The sequence below is a fragment of the Panthera tigris genome, chromosome A2 (genome assembly GCF_018350195.1).
Source record: "Panthera tigris isolate Pti1 chromosome A2, P.tigris_Pti1_mat1.1, whole genome shotgun sequence".
NCBI lineage: Eukaryota > Metazoa > Chordata > Mammalia > Carnivora > Felidae > Panthera > Panthera tigris.
In genome coordinates this window covers 18,948,607-18,966,326 of record NC_056661.1, presented here as the reverse complement: position 1 = coordinate 18,966,326, position 17,720 = coordinate 18,948,607, and the positions used below count along the sequence as shown (strand labels likewise).

The following is a 17,720-nucleotide window of genomic DNA, read 5'->3' as shown; positions in this document are numbered from 1 at the left end:
CCGGGGTGGCTCAGTTGGTTAAGTGTCCGACCTCAGCTCAGGTCATGAGCTCACAGTTCATGGGTTTGAGCCCCACATGGGGCTCTGTGCTGACAGCTCAGAGCCTGGAGCCTGCTTCAAATTCCGTCTCCCTCTCTGCCCCTCCCCTGCTCGTACTCGGTCTCTCTCTCTCAAAAATAAATAAACATTAAAAAAATTAAAAAAGAAAAATAAAGAACAAAGCATTATTAGGGACTAAAGATCAAACAGTACCTGTGTTGCTGTTCCTCATATGTGCCCCAATATTAACATTTTAGCACTGATTTCCAGTTGATGCTAAGAATATACCTGCTTCTCCCACAGATCACAAAGCTGTTTTCATTTCAAGTGGGAGGAAAATATGTCCCAATCAACTTTTTTCCCATTGTCTTGGCCCTAGTGCCAAATTAGAGGACAACTCAACACTGTTCTAATGGGCTCTGGGAGGTTCCACAAAGATAATGGCTTCTGAGCTAGAAGTTGCTCAAGTTAACGGATCACACGGGCCCAGCCACTCACCTATTCCAGAAGTAAAATAGCATCCAGAGAAGGGTCAAACAACTGGCATTCTGTGAGACTCACACTTTGACCAGATCATAAGCCTAGGTCACCTATGCCTTATAACAGAAAACTGATGCCCAACTAAATTGACTGGATACCAGCCAGATCCACCTTTGAGAGCCCCATCTGTGGTAATATAGAAAGATATTGGGTCTCTGTTCCAGTTTCCTGGCGTGGAGTTTCTAAAACCCTTGGAATTTTCTGAGTGATAGGGTGATATGATGTCTTTTGTTCTAATGAGGTGACTCTTGGCAGGCTCCTAGACAGCATCAGGATGGGGCCTGGTGATCAAACTGTCCAAGCTTTGATTAGAAGTTTGGAACCTTTGGGGGCGCCTGGGTGGCTCAGTTGGTTGAGTGTCCAACTTTGGTGCAGGTCATGACCTTGCAGTTCGTGGGTTCAAGCCCTGCATCAGGCTCACTGCTGTCAGCGGGGAGCCTGCTGCAGATCCTCTGTTTCCCTCTCTTTCTGCCCCTCCCCCCACCCACACTCTCTCAAAAATAAATAAACAAATAAATAAATAAAAGAAAGCTTAGAACTTTTGGCCTCACCACTCCCACCCCTCAATTTGCAGGGAGGGGAAAGGAGCTGGAATTTAAGCTAATCACCAGCAGGTCAATGATTTAAACAACAAAATGCCTGCATAATGGAACCTCCATAAAAACCCCTCAATGCTAAGATCTGGAAAGTTTCCAGGTAAGTGAAAGCATCCACATGCATCTGTGTACAACTGTCTCTAGTTTTTGTCTGATCACTTCCTGTAACATCCATGCAGTCCTATTTTATTTTACCTCCTCTGAAAATTAGGGAAGGTCGTTAACAATTATTTACTGACCTCTCTGACCAATAATTACCTCCAAACATTCATTTAGGTGTTATTCTTTTTTATATATTTTTTAATGGTTTTATTTATTTTTGAAGGAGAGAGAGAGAGAGAGAGAGACAGAGCATGAGCAGGGGAGGAGCAGAGAGAGGGAGACACAGAATCCGAAGCAGGCTCCAGCTCTGAGCTGTCAGTACAGAGCCCAACGTGGGGATCAAACTCACGAACCACGAGATCATGACCTGAGCCGAAGTTGAACGCTTAACTGACTGAGCCACCCAGGCACCCCTAGGTGTTACTCTTTTTTAAAGCCTATTGCCTCTAAAAGTCCTATGTTTGCCATCCTCTAATGACTTTAGGATTAAAATAACTGAACATTTTTCATCAAGTTACCCAGAGTAGTAAACTTCAAACTTAAAGCCAAAAGAACCCATGATGCATGAGAACTCCCAGATTCCTTTGATTGATTATCCCAGATCCCTTAATTGATTTATAAGATTCTGTGGCCTAGTCAGAAGAGGAATACAGAACACTCATCCCATATACCCATTTTCCACAGAAACTGAAGTCTCTAAAGTCAAAGATTACAATACTCATGACAGCCAGCATATCCTCTACACCACAACATGCTATAGGTATTACTTGGATAAATAAATCAATAAACAATAACACTGAACACTGTCCAATATTTTCAAAGGTAGAGCCATATACTAACCAGAATGGCACAGAGGCGCCTGGCTGGCTCATTCAGTAGTGTGTGACTCTTGATTAAAAAGGGGGTGGCTCTCTGCTGAGTGTCTGACTCTTGATTGCAGCTCAGATCAAGCCCTGCATCAGCGTCTGCACAGAGTGTGGAGCCTGCTTAAGATTCTCTCTCTCTCCCTCTGCCCCTCCCCTGCTTGCACTCACTCTTGGTAGGTAACACCAAAGAATGAATCGTAAGCTTTTCAAGGTTATAGGGTGTTGTTTTATTTTTAAATGATTAAAAAAAAGAGAGATGAAAATATAACAACATTTTCTAAGCACAGCATAATGAACTGAACTGAGACTAGGAACAATTAATTATGAACTCTACAAGTACCAGTCAGTAGGCCATTAACACCTGTGCTGAAACTTGGTAAATATTCTATATACTCATGAAAATGCTTTTAAGAAATCAATCTTTATATGACTTGTCAACTGATTTTTAAGAAGGCTTAGCTTCTAAAACTGAGATGTAATTCATACCATAAAATACAACCTTTTAAAGTATACAATTCAGGGGCTCCCTGGACAGCTTAATTGGTGGAGCATGCAACTCTTGGTCTCGAGGCTGTGGGTTCAAGCCCCGCATTGGCTGTCGAGATTACTTAAAAATAAAATCTTACAGGGGCACCTGGGTGGCTCAGTCGGTTGAGTATCCGACTTCGGCTCGGGTCATGATCTCACAGTCCGTGGGTTCGAGCCCCACTTTGGGCTCTGTGCTGGCAGCTTGGAGACTGGAGCCTGCTTCAGATTCTGTGTCTCCTCCTCTCTGCCCCTCCCATGCTCATGCTCTGTCTCTCTCTGTCTCTCAATAATAAATAAATGTTAAAAAAAATTTTTTTAACAAAATCTTTTAAAAAATAGTAAAAACAAAACAAAACAAAACGAAACAAAACAAAACAAAACATGGGTGCCTGGGTAGCTCAGTCAGTTAAGCGTCTGACTTCAGCTCAGGTCATGATCTCATAGTTCCTGAATTTAAGCCCCACCTTTGGCTCTGCGCTGACAGTGTGGAGTCTGCTTGGGATTCTCTCTCTGCCTCTCTCCCACTGGCACACTCTGCCTGAAAATAAATAAACTTAAAATAAAGTGTACAATTCAGTGGTATGTATATTCAGAAAGTAGTGCCACTATGTAATTCCAAGAAAGCTTACGTGTAAATTAGAAGTGAAAAAGTAAGAAACATGGAAGCAGGTAAATACTGCTTTAATTTACATTCTGAGGATAGAGAATTTAAGCTAGGAAAGGTGAACACAGGAGAGATGTTCTTGTGCAAGGGAAAAGTTAAAGGAAGAAGCCAATGTATTTTTTTTTAATTTTATATGCACAGAGCCTGACACAGGGCTCGAACTCCAGAACCACGAGATCACAACCTGAGCCAAAGTCGGACGCTCAACAGATTAAGCCACCCAGGTGCCCCACCAATGTATTTTTATACCCTGTAAACAGTTTGTATGGATGGCCTCTATCTTCTGCCTATTGAAGGTAACTGTATAAATGACTTTTCCTACCTGGACTGAAGCTGGGAATCAACCAGGCTGCTACACTATTCAGGCTGATTAATGACCCTTTTATTCTTGCTACTCCAGCAGAAGAAACTCTTCCATGAGTTTCTACTAACCAACCAAAGGCACAGGAAGTGCTATCTCTCATATGACAGGTAACCCCCTCAAATGAGGGTAAAGGTCACAAACCACCCACGCTCTCTAACAGAACCTTCCATTCAGTGTTTAGGGCAGGAAACTTAAAAAAATGAAGTAAGGCAGGGCAACCTGGGTAGCTCAGTCAATTGAGTGTCCAACTCTTGATTTCAGCTCAGGTCATGATCCCAGGGTCAAGGAATTGAGCCCCACGTGTCTCCATGCTGAGCGTGGAGCCTGGTTAAGATTCTCTCTCTGAGGGCACCTGGGTGGCTCAGTTGATTAAGCATCTGTCTCTTGGTTTCGGCTCAAGTCATGATCTCACGGTTCATGAGTTCAAGCCTCACATCGAGCTCTGCACTGACAGCACAGAGTCTGCTTAGGATTCTCTCTCTTCCTCTCTCTCTCTGCCCCTCCCCTGCTCGCACTGTCTCTCAAAATAAATTTAAAAAACTCAAACAAAAAAAAAGAAATCCTCTCTCTCCTCCTCTCACACATTCTCTCTCCCTCAAATAAAAATAAGACAAATCCCAGATAATTCCAAACAAGACTAAAATTAATTCTAGTTGCATTCACCTCTCCCCACACTTACCTGACCCCTCCAGCATCACATGGGATTCTCCTCTAGGTGTGTTGTCTGCACTTGGCCACAGGGTCTATCGACTACCTCCACAAGACTCATCCAGCCCTAAAAGGTGTCCCTTGGCTTCCTAGGCATTCCTGTTTTTAAAGATCTGCCACCTTTGCCTAAGGGTTCTCAGTAAACATCTTCCCCAAATGTGGAACCAAACCTAATTAAGATTCCTGGTTGAAAACAACACCTTCTTCAGTTTCACAAATTGACAAGTAAATGTGCTATTTTCCAATTAGCCTATGGTATTTCCTTAAAAACTAAAAATAATTACTTGTCTATTCTATAAATGCCAAAAATAATGTAAAAAAATATTCATTTGCATTTTCCAACTCGCTTTTTCTAAATGATGTTAAGCTATTGCGTCTTTAGCTACCCCATTTGAATTACCATAAACTATACATGTTTTGTATCAGTGTCAATCCATTCCATAATGGACTTCTGCCCCTGAAGTGACAGATTGTCTCTGGGTTTTTCTTTTCTTAAAACTTCTATTTTATCAGCATGGTCGTAAAAACTCAAACCATTTCAGGGGCGCCTGGGTGGCTCAGTCAGTTAAGTGTCCGACTTCAGTTTAGGTTTAGGTTGTGATCTCACGGATCTTGAAATCGAGCCCTGCATCGGGTTTTATGCTGACAGCTCAGAGCCTGGAGCCTGCTTAGATTCTGTGTCTCCCTCTCTCTCTACCCCAGCCCTGCTTGCGCTCTGTCTCTCTCTTGTCTCTCAAAAATGAATAAATGGTAAAAAAAAAAAAAAAAAAGAAAGAAAGAACAAAAACCTTCAAACCATTTCAACTGTGCAAAATGAAAGGATAGGATATGAGCCTGTTACAGAAATTGGACCCATTCATTGTATGAATGAACACTGAAAGATTCAAAGCAAGATACTCCTTCTTCCTAACACCACTTCCATCAGCCTTCTATCTTTGCTATACTGATTAATAAAACAGTACTACAATAATTCTATAGGGGTGCCTGGCTGGCTCAGTCAGAAGAACGTGTGACTCTTGGTCTCAGGGTCATGAATTTGAGCCCCACATTGGGTGTAGAGATTACTTAAATAAATAAATAACAATTTTTAAATAATAATTCTGTAACACTTCAGTGAATTGAAGAATTCACTTCTATGAAGAAATGAAGAATTACTTTCTATGTCTCAAACATAGAAACATTGGGAAACATAATCCAAAAACTATGTCATCTGTTGCTTAAATAATACAAATTCCTTTGGAAAAAGTATCACAGCAAGTTTGTATACCATATAGTATGTAGTAAGTCCACCTAAAAACCAAGAGCAATTCTCTCTATATTCATAGGTTACAGAAACACTTTGAGAATGAGAACATCTACAACCATTCCAAGATCTCTGGAGGAGATATGCTACATAAACAGAAAGTACAACTAAGGTCATAAAACAGCATCAACCCTACTCTAGCTCCCACCCCAGCTCAGTACAGCAGAAGTGGCATGAGGCAGACAAGGCAAGTGTTTGCCATAGGCTCCAAAAGCACAAAAGCATTAGTCTTTTTGACTTAAAGAAAGTGTACCTGCTTACTAAGTCTCTTTTAAATAGTGCCAAAAAGTTCTAGAATAAAGAATATAAACATAGTCAATCTAATGCAGTGGTTTCTCACAATTCAGGGCACATCAAAATCAAGTGGAACACCTGTTAAAGCAGAGACAGCTGGGCCTCACCCCCAGTTTATCATCTGGCAGGTCTAAAGTGAGGCCTGAGAATTTGTATTTCAACAAGGTCTGAAGTAGTGCTGACACTGCTGGTCCAGCACCCACTTGGAGAACCACTGCTCTATTGTTCACAGAAGCTGTTCACTGTAGTCTTTATCTTGCAAGATTTCTAATCATTTAACAATAAAATATATCAGCTGCATGTCAGTTTTTAAAATTTTTTAACATTTTATTTTTGAGAGAGACAGAATATGAGCAAGGGAGGGGTAGAGAGAGAGGAAGACACAGAATCCAAAGCAGGCTCCAGGCTCTAAGCTGTCAGCACAGAGCCTGACAGGGGGCTCAAAATCTCGAACTGTGAGATCATGACCTGAGCCGAAGTAGGATGCTTAATTGACTAAGCCACCCAAGGCACCCCAGTTGCATATCAGTTTTTCAACTTTTTACTGAAAATAATTTCCAAGTTACAAAAAAGTTACAAGAATAATAGCACAAACACATGCATACACCTGTTACCCAAACTCAGCTACTGATATATCTTGTTGTGTCTATTTTATCATTATTCTCTTCCTCCCTTCTCCATATGCATCAAATATTTTTCCCTAAACCACAGGAGAGAAAAAAGTATACACCATGGTCCTTCACTCCTAAAAACTTCAGCGAGTTATTTCTTAATAAGGATATTCTCTTATTACTCTTATTTAAATTCTCTTAGATACAGTAGTTAACCAATTTCGGTGAATTTAACATTGATACACTACCACAACCTATATACAGAACAGTTCCATTGTGCCCCAAAATTGCCATGTTTCTTTCTACTTTCCAAATCCTCCCCCAACACCCTGGCAACCACGATTTTCTATTCCTATCATTTTGCTTTTTCCAGAATGTCACAGAAATGGAATCATATTGTATACAGTCTTTTTAAAAATTAGATCAAATACATATAACATAATATTTACCATTTAACCATTTTGAAGTATGCGATTCAGTGGTATTAAGCACATTCACAATGTTATATAACCATCCCCACTATCTATTTCCAGAACATTTTTATCACCCCAAAAGGAAACCTTATACCCATTAAGCAGTCACTCTCCATTTCCCCTCCTCCAGCCCTTGGTAACAACTAAATTACCCACTCTGCTTTCTTTTTCTACAGATATGTCTATTTTGGATATTTTATATAAATGGGATCCTATCAGGGGTGCCTGGGTGGTTCAGTCGGTTAGGCCTCTGGCTCTTGATTTAGACTCAGGCCATGATCTCACGGTTTGTGGGACTGAGCCCCACATCACGTTCTGCACTGACAGTGCCAAGCTTGCTTGGCATTCTCTCTCTCCCTCTCTCTGGCCCTTCCCCACTCCTGTGCGCTCTCTCTCAAAATAAATAAACACTTTAAAAAACGGGATCATGTGAGAGTATGTGCTCTTTTGTGCCCAGCTTCTTTCACTCAGCACAATATTTTCAAGATTCATCCAAGTTATAGCATGTATCAGTATTTCATTCCTTTTTATGCAGCATGTAGCCTTTTGAATCTGATTTCTTTTACTTAGTATAATACCTGAAATTCATCCATTTTTAATGTTGAATAGTATTCCATTGTATGTACATACCAAAGTTTATTCATCCAGTCACCAAAACACATGTCACTCCTGATACTTTTTCAAGGAGTGTAATGTTACTCAAGGTAATTTACAACTAATGGGGTTATAACATATTTACAAATGGCAAAAAACCTCAGATATACACAACATTATGTAGGTTCACAATTCTTATCTGCAATTCTAAAAGCCCAAAATCTCTTAAATATCAAGGTTTTTGGTAAATTTTCAGGTCATGTGAAGTCATTTGGAAACAAATCCTGACCACTACTATACTGAGTCCTTTACTGTCTTTAGTCAGTCCTCTTAGTGAGAATATTCATATATTTTGAAGTATTACTATGTTTGATATACATCCCACTGGGGGATAGAATTCATATATGATCTACGTACCACATTATCTTTCTATATTCAGAAAAAGTTATAATTTTGACTTTTGATCCCACAGATTTTGGATAAAACTTGTAGCCCTGTACTTACACAGCTCTAAATGAAACAAAAATTAAATTGATAATTACTAAAGTCAGTGAGCAGGCATTAGTCTTTTTTTCTGTTACAGACTGCCCCCCCCCCCCGCCCCATTACACCAGTGAAAAGGACGAACTCTACCCTACAGTCCCCTTATGAGCAATGTCCATCCCACAAGATCATTGCAGGTTATCACACAACCTAAAAAAACTAACTGCCATTCATAAAAGTCACCTTTTCTGCTAAAATACACATACAGTCTTTTAACAAGCAACTGTTAAAGTTCTTAAAACATCTGATTGCTCCAAGGCATATTCTTCAGCAGATATGACTGCATTGCTATGGAACCTAAATGACCCTTTACTGTTGATCACCTGAGAGGAGATCATAGCTGCTCTCTATATACTTCACAGATATTCACTCATTCCATGCATACTGAGAACGCATCAGTGCCAGACACAGTGGCAAGTGCAACAGGAGGGAACAAGACAGACAAGGCTCCTGCTGTCATGGAACTTTCTAGTGGGAGGAATAAGACACACAAAACCACTGGAAAATAAAAGTGATAGATCCTATGACAACAAACCAGGATATGATGAAAATAACTAAGGAGTGATTTTGGAGTAGGTAGTGAGGCAAGCCCCTGAGAGGTGAAACTGAAGCCATGAACTAAATCCCAGAAGACAAGTGAGGATCAGAGGGGAGAACAGTGCAAGGGCCCTGACAGAGAAAGAAGTCTGTATTTGGTCAAGCCTACAGAAAGGCTCAGTGTGGCTAGAGCATAATAAGAAAGGTGGAGAGCAGTACGGGATGAGGTCAAACAGCTAAGGGCCAGCTCATGCAGGATTCTGTAAGTCAGAACAAGGAGTTGCAAATTTCTTGCAAGTGAGACGGAAAACCTTTAGACGATTTCTGGCATGGCAATAACATGATCTGACAGGTATTTTCAAAATTTCATTCTACTTGCCATGAAGAAATGGATAACATGGGACTAGTAATCCAGTTATCTCATTTAAAACAAAAGAAACATTAATACATCATTACTTCATATAATAAAATGCCAAGAAAAGAGTGTATTTCCTGAAAGGTGATTTTTTTTTAACCACTGTCTTAAATTATTTTACAGGAGTATTAATTAATGTCTTACATCTGCCAATTATTATTCTAACAGCTACTACAGTAAGCAAATTTAAGAACTTCTATGGACCTTATAAATTAATATAAGCATTACTCTGCTAATAAATCTGACAATATATAAATTCAGTCAGTACTAAAGAAATGAAGAGTTTAAATTGCTATTTAAACATCAAGACATCTCCTTTCCAAATATACCAATGCTTAACGAAAACACAATTAAGGAAATAAGACCAAAGCTGAGGTTACTGCTGTCAGTTGAAAAATAACTGCAGCCTATAAATTCTTTTAGTTCCTAAAGATAATAGTGAATGAATAAAGTGTGTATGAGACATGCGCACGCGCGCACACACAAAGACGTGAATGTGTAAGAACATAACTACTCTTCTGTTTTCACAAACTCAGAATTGATGCTTTTAAAACAAAAAAATAATTAGCTTTCTAAAAAATAATGTTTCTGAGTTTATTCTCAATTTACAGACCAACTATTTCTAGACATGACACAAATATCAAATTATTTCAAGCACAAAAATTTATTTTTATGGATAGTTTCCCTCTGCGGAACCAAACTGAAAAAGCAGCTACCTAGTTAACATGAAAAATTTATTCCATGTAAATTGTTTAGAAGTAAACTATATCCTCAAAACACAGCACACTCTTTCTTGAAGAGTTCTTAAATTTGGATTACTAAAATTCTGTAAATAGATTAATGGTCTACTTTCTTCAATTGAAAATTCTGCAAAAGACACCACTTAAAGATTACTTTCATATTTAAATCATTTCATATTATGTAACCTAAAAATATCAGTCGATACCTTGAATGCCTAACATTTCACTTCCACTTTTTCTGTAATGTATTAAGATTCGAAGGAACTGACCAAACTTGGCACTCTAAGACACTAGGAGGATATTATGAAAAGTTTAATCTGCAGTTCAGACCACAGAGCAGAGGTCAAAGAGAAAGCTCTTCTGGATCTATCCATGAATTTCAACAAAACAGCTGTTGCAGGACTTCATTCTCAGAGCAAGACTGAAAATTCAAGAAACCACTAATTTGTACAATTTCTCTGGAAAGTTGTAAATGTCACGCTGAAGCAATGAAATATAAATTTTTAAATACAGTAAGTTTATTAAATCCTATGGGCTCATACATAAAAACACCACCACCATGAAGAACATAAACAGCAAGTTTAACGATTATATAAAATATATTCAGGGGTAAATGCTACAACACTCACTTTAGATCTCATAGGCACCCAGAAGAACTGGAACAATGCATCCTCATCGCCCATGTGTGGACAAACAGCCACAAAGAACCACAGCTAAGACTAAAGCTGGCTGTTATTTGAAGACATCAACAGGAGACTTCTGGAAATCTTAACTGTGGTTTCTTAAAAAAATTTTGAGTAGCACATGATGCAGAGATCTGACAAATACCCTTCCTAACCCAAGGCCACATGCACGTCCAGAAACTCACCTGTGTTATACTCCTTCAACTGCAAGTCCTTTACAGGCGTGCCATCAGGAGTCCGAAAGGCATTAAGAATCTGCAAGAATACGGTGTTTACACTAATGACACAAATCATTATCTAACACTGAATATTTAACTTTCCTTTTTGTTTTTATTCTATATAATTTAAAGCAATCATTACTTTATAAAGGCAAAATTAACCCATGCATACTCTAGTCACTCAAAACTGTTAATGAGTAGAACATAATTATTAAAAAATTCCTAAGTACGTAAAAAAGGCAGAAAGAGCATAACTGTCAAGAACTTGAGCTTTGAAATCAGACTGCCTACATTTCAAGCCTCTCCTGCTCTCTTGCTGTGTAACTTTTCAGTGCCAAGTTTCTCATCTGTTAAAGAGAAGATGATGCCCTGGGCTCAAGTCAGTAGAGGGCCATGGCACCTAACTCCCTCACACCTAGTCAGTTCTTTTCCTCATCTTCAAATGGATTGTTCTCTCCCAGCAGTCAGGCTTGGCTCAAATGTCATTTTCTTAGTGATGCCTTCCCCAAATACCCGATCAAAAACAGCCCCTACCCCAGTTACGCTCTACACCTTTATTTATCTTCAGAGCATTTATCACTACCTGAAATTATGGGGTTTTGTTTACTTTTTTATTATCCATGGAGGCAGTGACTTTACAATATCCACTGCTATATTATTCAGTGCCCAGCATATGCTTAATATTTACAGGGAATGAATAAAGAGTACCTATTCATAAGGTACTGTGATAATTAAAGAACTAATGCATGTAGATGTCACGTAATGCCTGGCACAGAGTAAGCAGTTTGCTCTTCTTATTGTAATATTCTGACCAGATTTCCCTGTAAGTTCAGCTATAATTTAGTCAGCCAGTCCTTTAACAATGACGAGTTAGGCAGCTCCCAGTTCTTACTGTTGTAAATAAACTGCCTCTTTATGTATGCAATCCAATCCTCCCTCTTAGATTATGCCCTAAAGGATGATTATCAGGTCCAAGGACAGCAATTATTTGTCAAAATTTTTTGTTTGTTTGTTTGTTTGTTTGTTTTTAACAAACCCCACCTCAGTGAGTGAATGTATAACTGCTGAAACCTAAATAAGTTCTATGGATTGTACCAAAGCCAATTTCCTGGTTTAGCTATTGTCCTGTAGTAATACAAGGCGTTAACCCTGCAGGAAGGACACCCAAAACTTCCATGTACATTTCTTTGCACCTTCTTGTGAATCTATTAACTTTTCAAAATACAAAGTCAAAAAACATTTTTTTAATTGACAGAAAAAAAAAAAAAGGAAAAAGAAGAAAGAGGCTTACCTCTTCTTTTGTGGCATTTTCAGGCACCCCGCTTAATCGAATAAGCTTGCTTGGTTTCTCCTCACTTGGGCCAGTCCTATAATCTTGATCCTTGAATCCACAATAAAAGATTATTTCAGAAATGAGTATATGTTAGTATGCAAATGAAAGTGAAGGTAAAATACAGGTTCTTAGGAGCAAAATCAAAATGACTTGCATCATATAAGGTATGAAAAACTATAATTTTCTCTATTTTTTTGAGTTCCAAAATTTAATTTCAAATCATTAGTATATAAGTGTGCTGAAACCAAGGCTCACTGAAGAGTCTTGGAATATAAAGCAGAGCATTAAGAGAAACAACACTGAACAGGACTTATAATTAGGGGAAAAAAACATATTCTCAAAAATATAATTTTCTTTTCCTGAATGAGAAAATAGAAAAAATTCTTAAACCAGATGCCATTTGTCAAAGATGTCAACTATAAACAAATTTCAGAACAAGACCAAAAGGTGTCATCTGACCATACAACTTAACAGTACAATTCAGAGAAATACGCATTATCCATATTCACAAAAGCCTTAACTCCGATGTCTTTTACTCTTGAAAATATCCTGAACAATAAATTATATAGTCAATCAGCTCTAACATTCTCAAAATCCATTTGGTTAGCATGTCTTAGGATTACTGTCCAAAATAACAGTAACCTGAGTAGAGATGAGTAAAGTCTATTTCAAAGATAATATTTGCATTAACCAACTGCAAACATAATTCTCTTCTCTTAGATTATATATGTTAAATTATATATTATATATATTGAAATTCAACAATTAAGTTAATTAAGTTAACTGTAAGAATATACCTGCAATATTACCATCACTTCCTTACAACTAGGAAGACTCCTAGGTATTCTGTATATCCTAAATGAGTTTAAACAAAAAAATGGACCCTACGGTGCCTAGGTGGCTCAGTCGGTTGACTGTCCGACTCTTGGTTTTGGCTCAAGTCATGATCTCCAGGTTTGTGGCTTCAAGCCCTGCGTAGGGCTCTGGGCTGATGGCACGGAGCCTGCTTGGGATTCTCTCTCTCTATCCCTCTCTATGCCCCTCCTCTGCTTGCTTGCACAGATGAGCTCTCTCTTTCAACATAAATAAATAAACTTAAAACAAAACAAAACAAAACATAGAAAATGTTCCCTAAATAGCTACAAGGCCTGACTAGCAAGAATTTAGAGAACCAACTCCCAAAGACATACTTTCTAACTAAATTATCCCAATGCATTTCAATCAGCACCATAAAGCAAAATAAGAGATACACGAGCTGCTCTAGAGATGTACATTCCATTCCTGAATATACATTTTGGGTTTATTTTTTTTAAGGATTTTATTTTTAAATAATCTCTACATCCAACCTGGGGCTCTAATTTACAACCCTGAGATCAAGATTCACATGCTCTACTGACTGAGCAAGCCAGGAGCCTCCCAGGACCAAGGATCCTGGACTCTACACTTCATCCAGCAGAAAAGCAATCTACTCCATTAACATACCTGAAGGTCCCGTTGGGCATCTCGGGAAGTTTTGCCCTCTGGAAAAGACTTGCTCTGGCCATAGGCAAATATTTGGCTTCCTGGCAGCCTGTGATCCACATCACGGTACTCCATGCTTCTGTAATCAGTGTCTTCCCGGCCAAGAAAGTCCAGACCACCTTCTTCTTTAAACACACCAGCATCTGAACTCTGTTGCTCACCTCCAGAAAGCTGTGACTTGTCTTGGTCTTGAAGTGGACTTTCGCTGTTCTGAAAGTCCGATGAAGACTCATGTTCAAAGGCTACATCTTGTTTTTCTCCTTCTCTTGTTTCTGAATGTTCAAATTCTCCTTTCTGAATGCCAAAAGCAGGCCTTTCTGTTGTATGGTCATGTGTGGATTCTTCTCTCTTGTTCACGTTCATACCAGAATGTTCTCTATCTTGTGTAGAGGGTTGTATGTAATCCAAAATATTTGGATCCACAGAGGGCATCTCCCTATCTTTAAACTCCATACAAGGTCCCACCTCTCTGCTCCTAAAATCCTGATCAGTCCTGGACCGGTGTCTACCTCTGAAATCTGAGTGTGGCGTATCCCTGTCCCTAAAGTCTAGATCACTAGTACCTGAACCTCGGCCTCTAAAGTCCACCTGTGTTCCGTCTTTGTCCCTGAAGTCCAAATCAGATACATCTCTATTCCTAAAATCAGAACGGGACTGATCTCTGGCCCTGAAATCCAAATCCGACAAATCTCTTCCCCTAAAATCTGCATGGGATCCATCCCGGCCTCTGAAATCTAAATCATAAGTGCCCCGGCCCCTGAAGTCAGATGAAGGAGCATCCCTACCTCTGAAGTCAACAGTGTGAGCATCCCTGTCTCTGTAGTTCATGTGAGATGTCTCCCTACCTCTATAATCCATAGAAGTACCATCTCCACCCCTATAGTCCATAGGTGGTCCTTCTCTATCCCGAAAATCCCCAGAATGTATGTCCCTACCCCTGAAGTCCAACTGTGATGAATCTCTGTTCTGGAAATCAGAAGATGAAAAATCTCCCCCCTGAAATCATGTCCAGGTCCCTCCCCTCCTCGATAGTCACCATGCGGTCCGTCTCTAGCGCCATAGCTGAAAGAATGCTCCTCTACATTTGCAAAGGGAGGCCCCGAATGCCCCTGGAAATCAAAGGGAAGTGAATCTCTGCCAGGAAAGTTGCCAGAGTGTCTCTCTTGAGCATGACTCTTAAGGGGAGGAGGAGGATAATCCCTGTTCCACCCGGGAGCAAACCTTTCTTCTTGGCTCCCACTGTAGAAACAAAGACAGTGTTATTCATATTGTCCAGAGAGTTTGAAATCTACACACCAGCATATTCTTCTCTAATCACAGCACATTCTTCTGCAAACATTTTTTTTTTTGGCAGAGTTCTGTAACAAGGTCCTAGATCTGCAGAAAACAGCAATGTTTTGCTATTTTAAGACGAAGTGGCGGAGTAAACTTTTATGCTCCCATTTCAGAACACGAGGAAAGTCAACACAAGGTTTTCAACATGACTGCTGCAGAAAAAGCTTTCACCCAGTCCTGCAACAGGGAAAATCCGCAACACCAGATAAGCTAGCAATGGTGACACACTACAAAAATTTCCATTTCCTACAGCCAGGGAACTTAGAATTCCAAGATCAACATGATGATTCCTATACATCAAATAAATCAATGCACCATAAATGTATGACAGTAAATTTTAGGCGGTGTCTTTCTCATTTCAGCATACAGGGATAACATTCCAAAATATTTGATTACAGCTACAGCATGGACACTACCTAGATCAGAATGAATGCAGGTCCAAAATGAAAGAACACTGGCTGTATATCACCAGCAGGAGAACACAAGTGTATACCAGCTGAGCATCAGCCCTGGCTGTATCTAAAATCCAGTTCTACAGTGGCTCCACCTAGAAGCGCTCTCACCTGGGTCCTAATATTAATACTATCCAAGAGTATCACAAAAGGCAGCATGAAATCATGCCACGAAGCGTTCATACATCAACCTAGCCAAGCAACAGCATCCAGAAGCTTAATGCTGAAAGGGACTTAGAGCATTAGGCCTTCAAGTATTATCTCCAAGTCCCAAAAGCTGATATTCCAGAATCTAATGCCTCATGCTATTTTTTAATAGTAATAAAATATATTTAAAAAATAAGCAAAGTAAATATTAAATTCACATTCTCAGTTTACAAAACTCAAGAGATAAATGAGAACTGCTCTAGTCTTTCATTCTACCCAAATCTTCCCTAACCTTCAGACCATTTTACATGCTTTGGCTTTGGTAAAAGGGAATTTAAATCTGCAATTAGATACCTAGATCCTAAGCTTGAGGGGAAGGAGAGAGCATGAAAAAGGAAAACATGAAATGATCTGAAGGGTTATCTGCTATTTTGCAGTAAAACAAAAGTATTATATTAGGAAATCAAGTCCAAATCAGCTATCTTCTTCCAGAATATATAGGTTCTATTGTATGACCCTTCTGAGCACAGACTACACCACCAGAGAAAGACTTGAAGGACACTCAGTTCAGGAGAAAGTTACAAGGCCAAATCCTTTCTTAAAATAATAGGACTTCAACAACAGTAACCTGAACATTAGAATGATGTATATTTAATAGATTTCCAGAACATGATGATTTCTATTAGCTCCCATTAACATTAATTATGTCTATGTGGTTCATCATAAGAGGAGCAAGTTTAAATGTTCTTCATAATACAGTATTGCACTAAAACTGATGCATTACCACTAACTCTAGTGTTTTATTTAAAATCATCAAATCCCAATAATTAGCTTACAGTAAGCCTCAGTAGATAGACACTTATGGGTGCTGAGGCGTCTAAATCTACATGTTTTCTGACCAGAATGCATCTAACACTGTCTTTGAATACTGCCCTAAGATTATCTTACTCTCTTAAGTTGGGAAGATCAAATTCATCTAGAGTAACCTACCCCTACCGTACTTTAGGGTTCTTAGAACTGTATTTTATGCAAGATACAGTTCTATTAACGTAAAATAGCAGCGACTACAAAAGCCATTTTCAACCAAATAAGATAAAACGTAATAAGTTAAAATGAAATAATCATTTGCCTACAAGATATCTTTTTTAAAATCCAGAGCATAAGTCTTCCAAAAACTTATGCTATATAAACTATGTCTCCCTTTTAGTCAAAGATCTTAAAAATAGCATGTAATAACTTATTTAAAATGAAGGGAAATATGACAATAAATTTCATATTTTAAAAAAAAGGAACTAGTAAAACGGATCTCTGGTTACAGAAGGAAAAAAAATGAAGGTGGGGAAATAGAATTTTAAATAATAAATTGGTGAAAAGAAAAATGTTCTAAAAACTTTTTTTTTTTTAAGTTATGCAATAGAGCTAAGGTTACCCAACATTTCTTGAGGCTTATCTAAACAATCTAAATTAGGTTAATTTGTATAAGAAACAGCCTTATTTACAAAACAGTCATCCATAAATATGGGCAAAAAAGGATAAATTACAATCTAAATATTTAAAAATGTTAAAGTATAAGCCCACTGATCTAGATTAGGGACTGGTAAAGTTTCCACAAAGAGCCAGACAGTATTGATATTAGGCTTTGCAGTCTTTAATTTTTTTTTTTTTTTAACGTTTATTTATTTTTGAGACAGAGAGAGACAGCATGAACGAGGGAGGGGCAGAGAGAGAGGGAGACACAGAATCGGAAGCAAGCTCCAGGCTCTGAGCCATCAGCCCAGAGCCCGACGCGGGGCTCGAACTCGCGGACCGGACCGCAAGATCGTGACCTGAGCTGAAGTCGGACGCTTAACCGACTGAGCCACCCAGGCGCCCCAGGCTTTGCAGTCTTGATCACAACTATTCAACTTTGCCATTGTGGCATGGAAGCAATCATAGACAATTTAGAAACAAATGGCTGTGTTCCAATAAAACAAAAGTGAGCTGCAGGCTATAATTTACTGACCACTGACACACACCTTAAATTTTAAAAGGAAAAACATACCCAGCATCACCACCATTGCTTTAATTTAAAGACCGCTGAGCAGAAAGACCCCTATCATTTAGTATGTATGAAA

The 17,720-nt window shown here is 38.9% G+C and overlaps 1 protein-coding gene across 4 annotated transcripts in view; it reads right to left on the bottom strand.

Annotated features, from left to right (window-relative positions):
- RBM6 (RNA binding motif protein 6) overlaps nt 1-17,720 on the bottom strand; it is a 103,754-nt gene that overhangs the window by 63,329 nt on the left and 22,705 nt on the right. The window contains exons 5-7 of one of the 4 annotated variants that reach the window (XM_042978995.1): nt 13,634-13,882; nt 12,110-12,199; nt 10,786-10,855 (exon numbers count right to left, since the gene is read on the bottom strand). The exons of 1 other annotated variant lie outside the window; for it this stretch is intronic. In XM_042978995.1, the coding sequence (XP_042834929.1) occupies nt 10,786-10,855; nt 12,110-12,199; nt 13,634-13,747 (274 nt within the window). In that variant the 5' untranslated portion in view covers nt 13,748-13,882. Of the gene's footprint in view, nt 1-10,785; nt 10,856-12,109; nt 12,200-13,633; nt 14,772-17,720 lie in introns of those variants that run through there. 2 more of the 4 variants (XM_007088543.3, XM_007088545.2) reach the window with 2 other exon arrangements.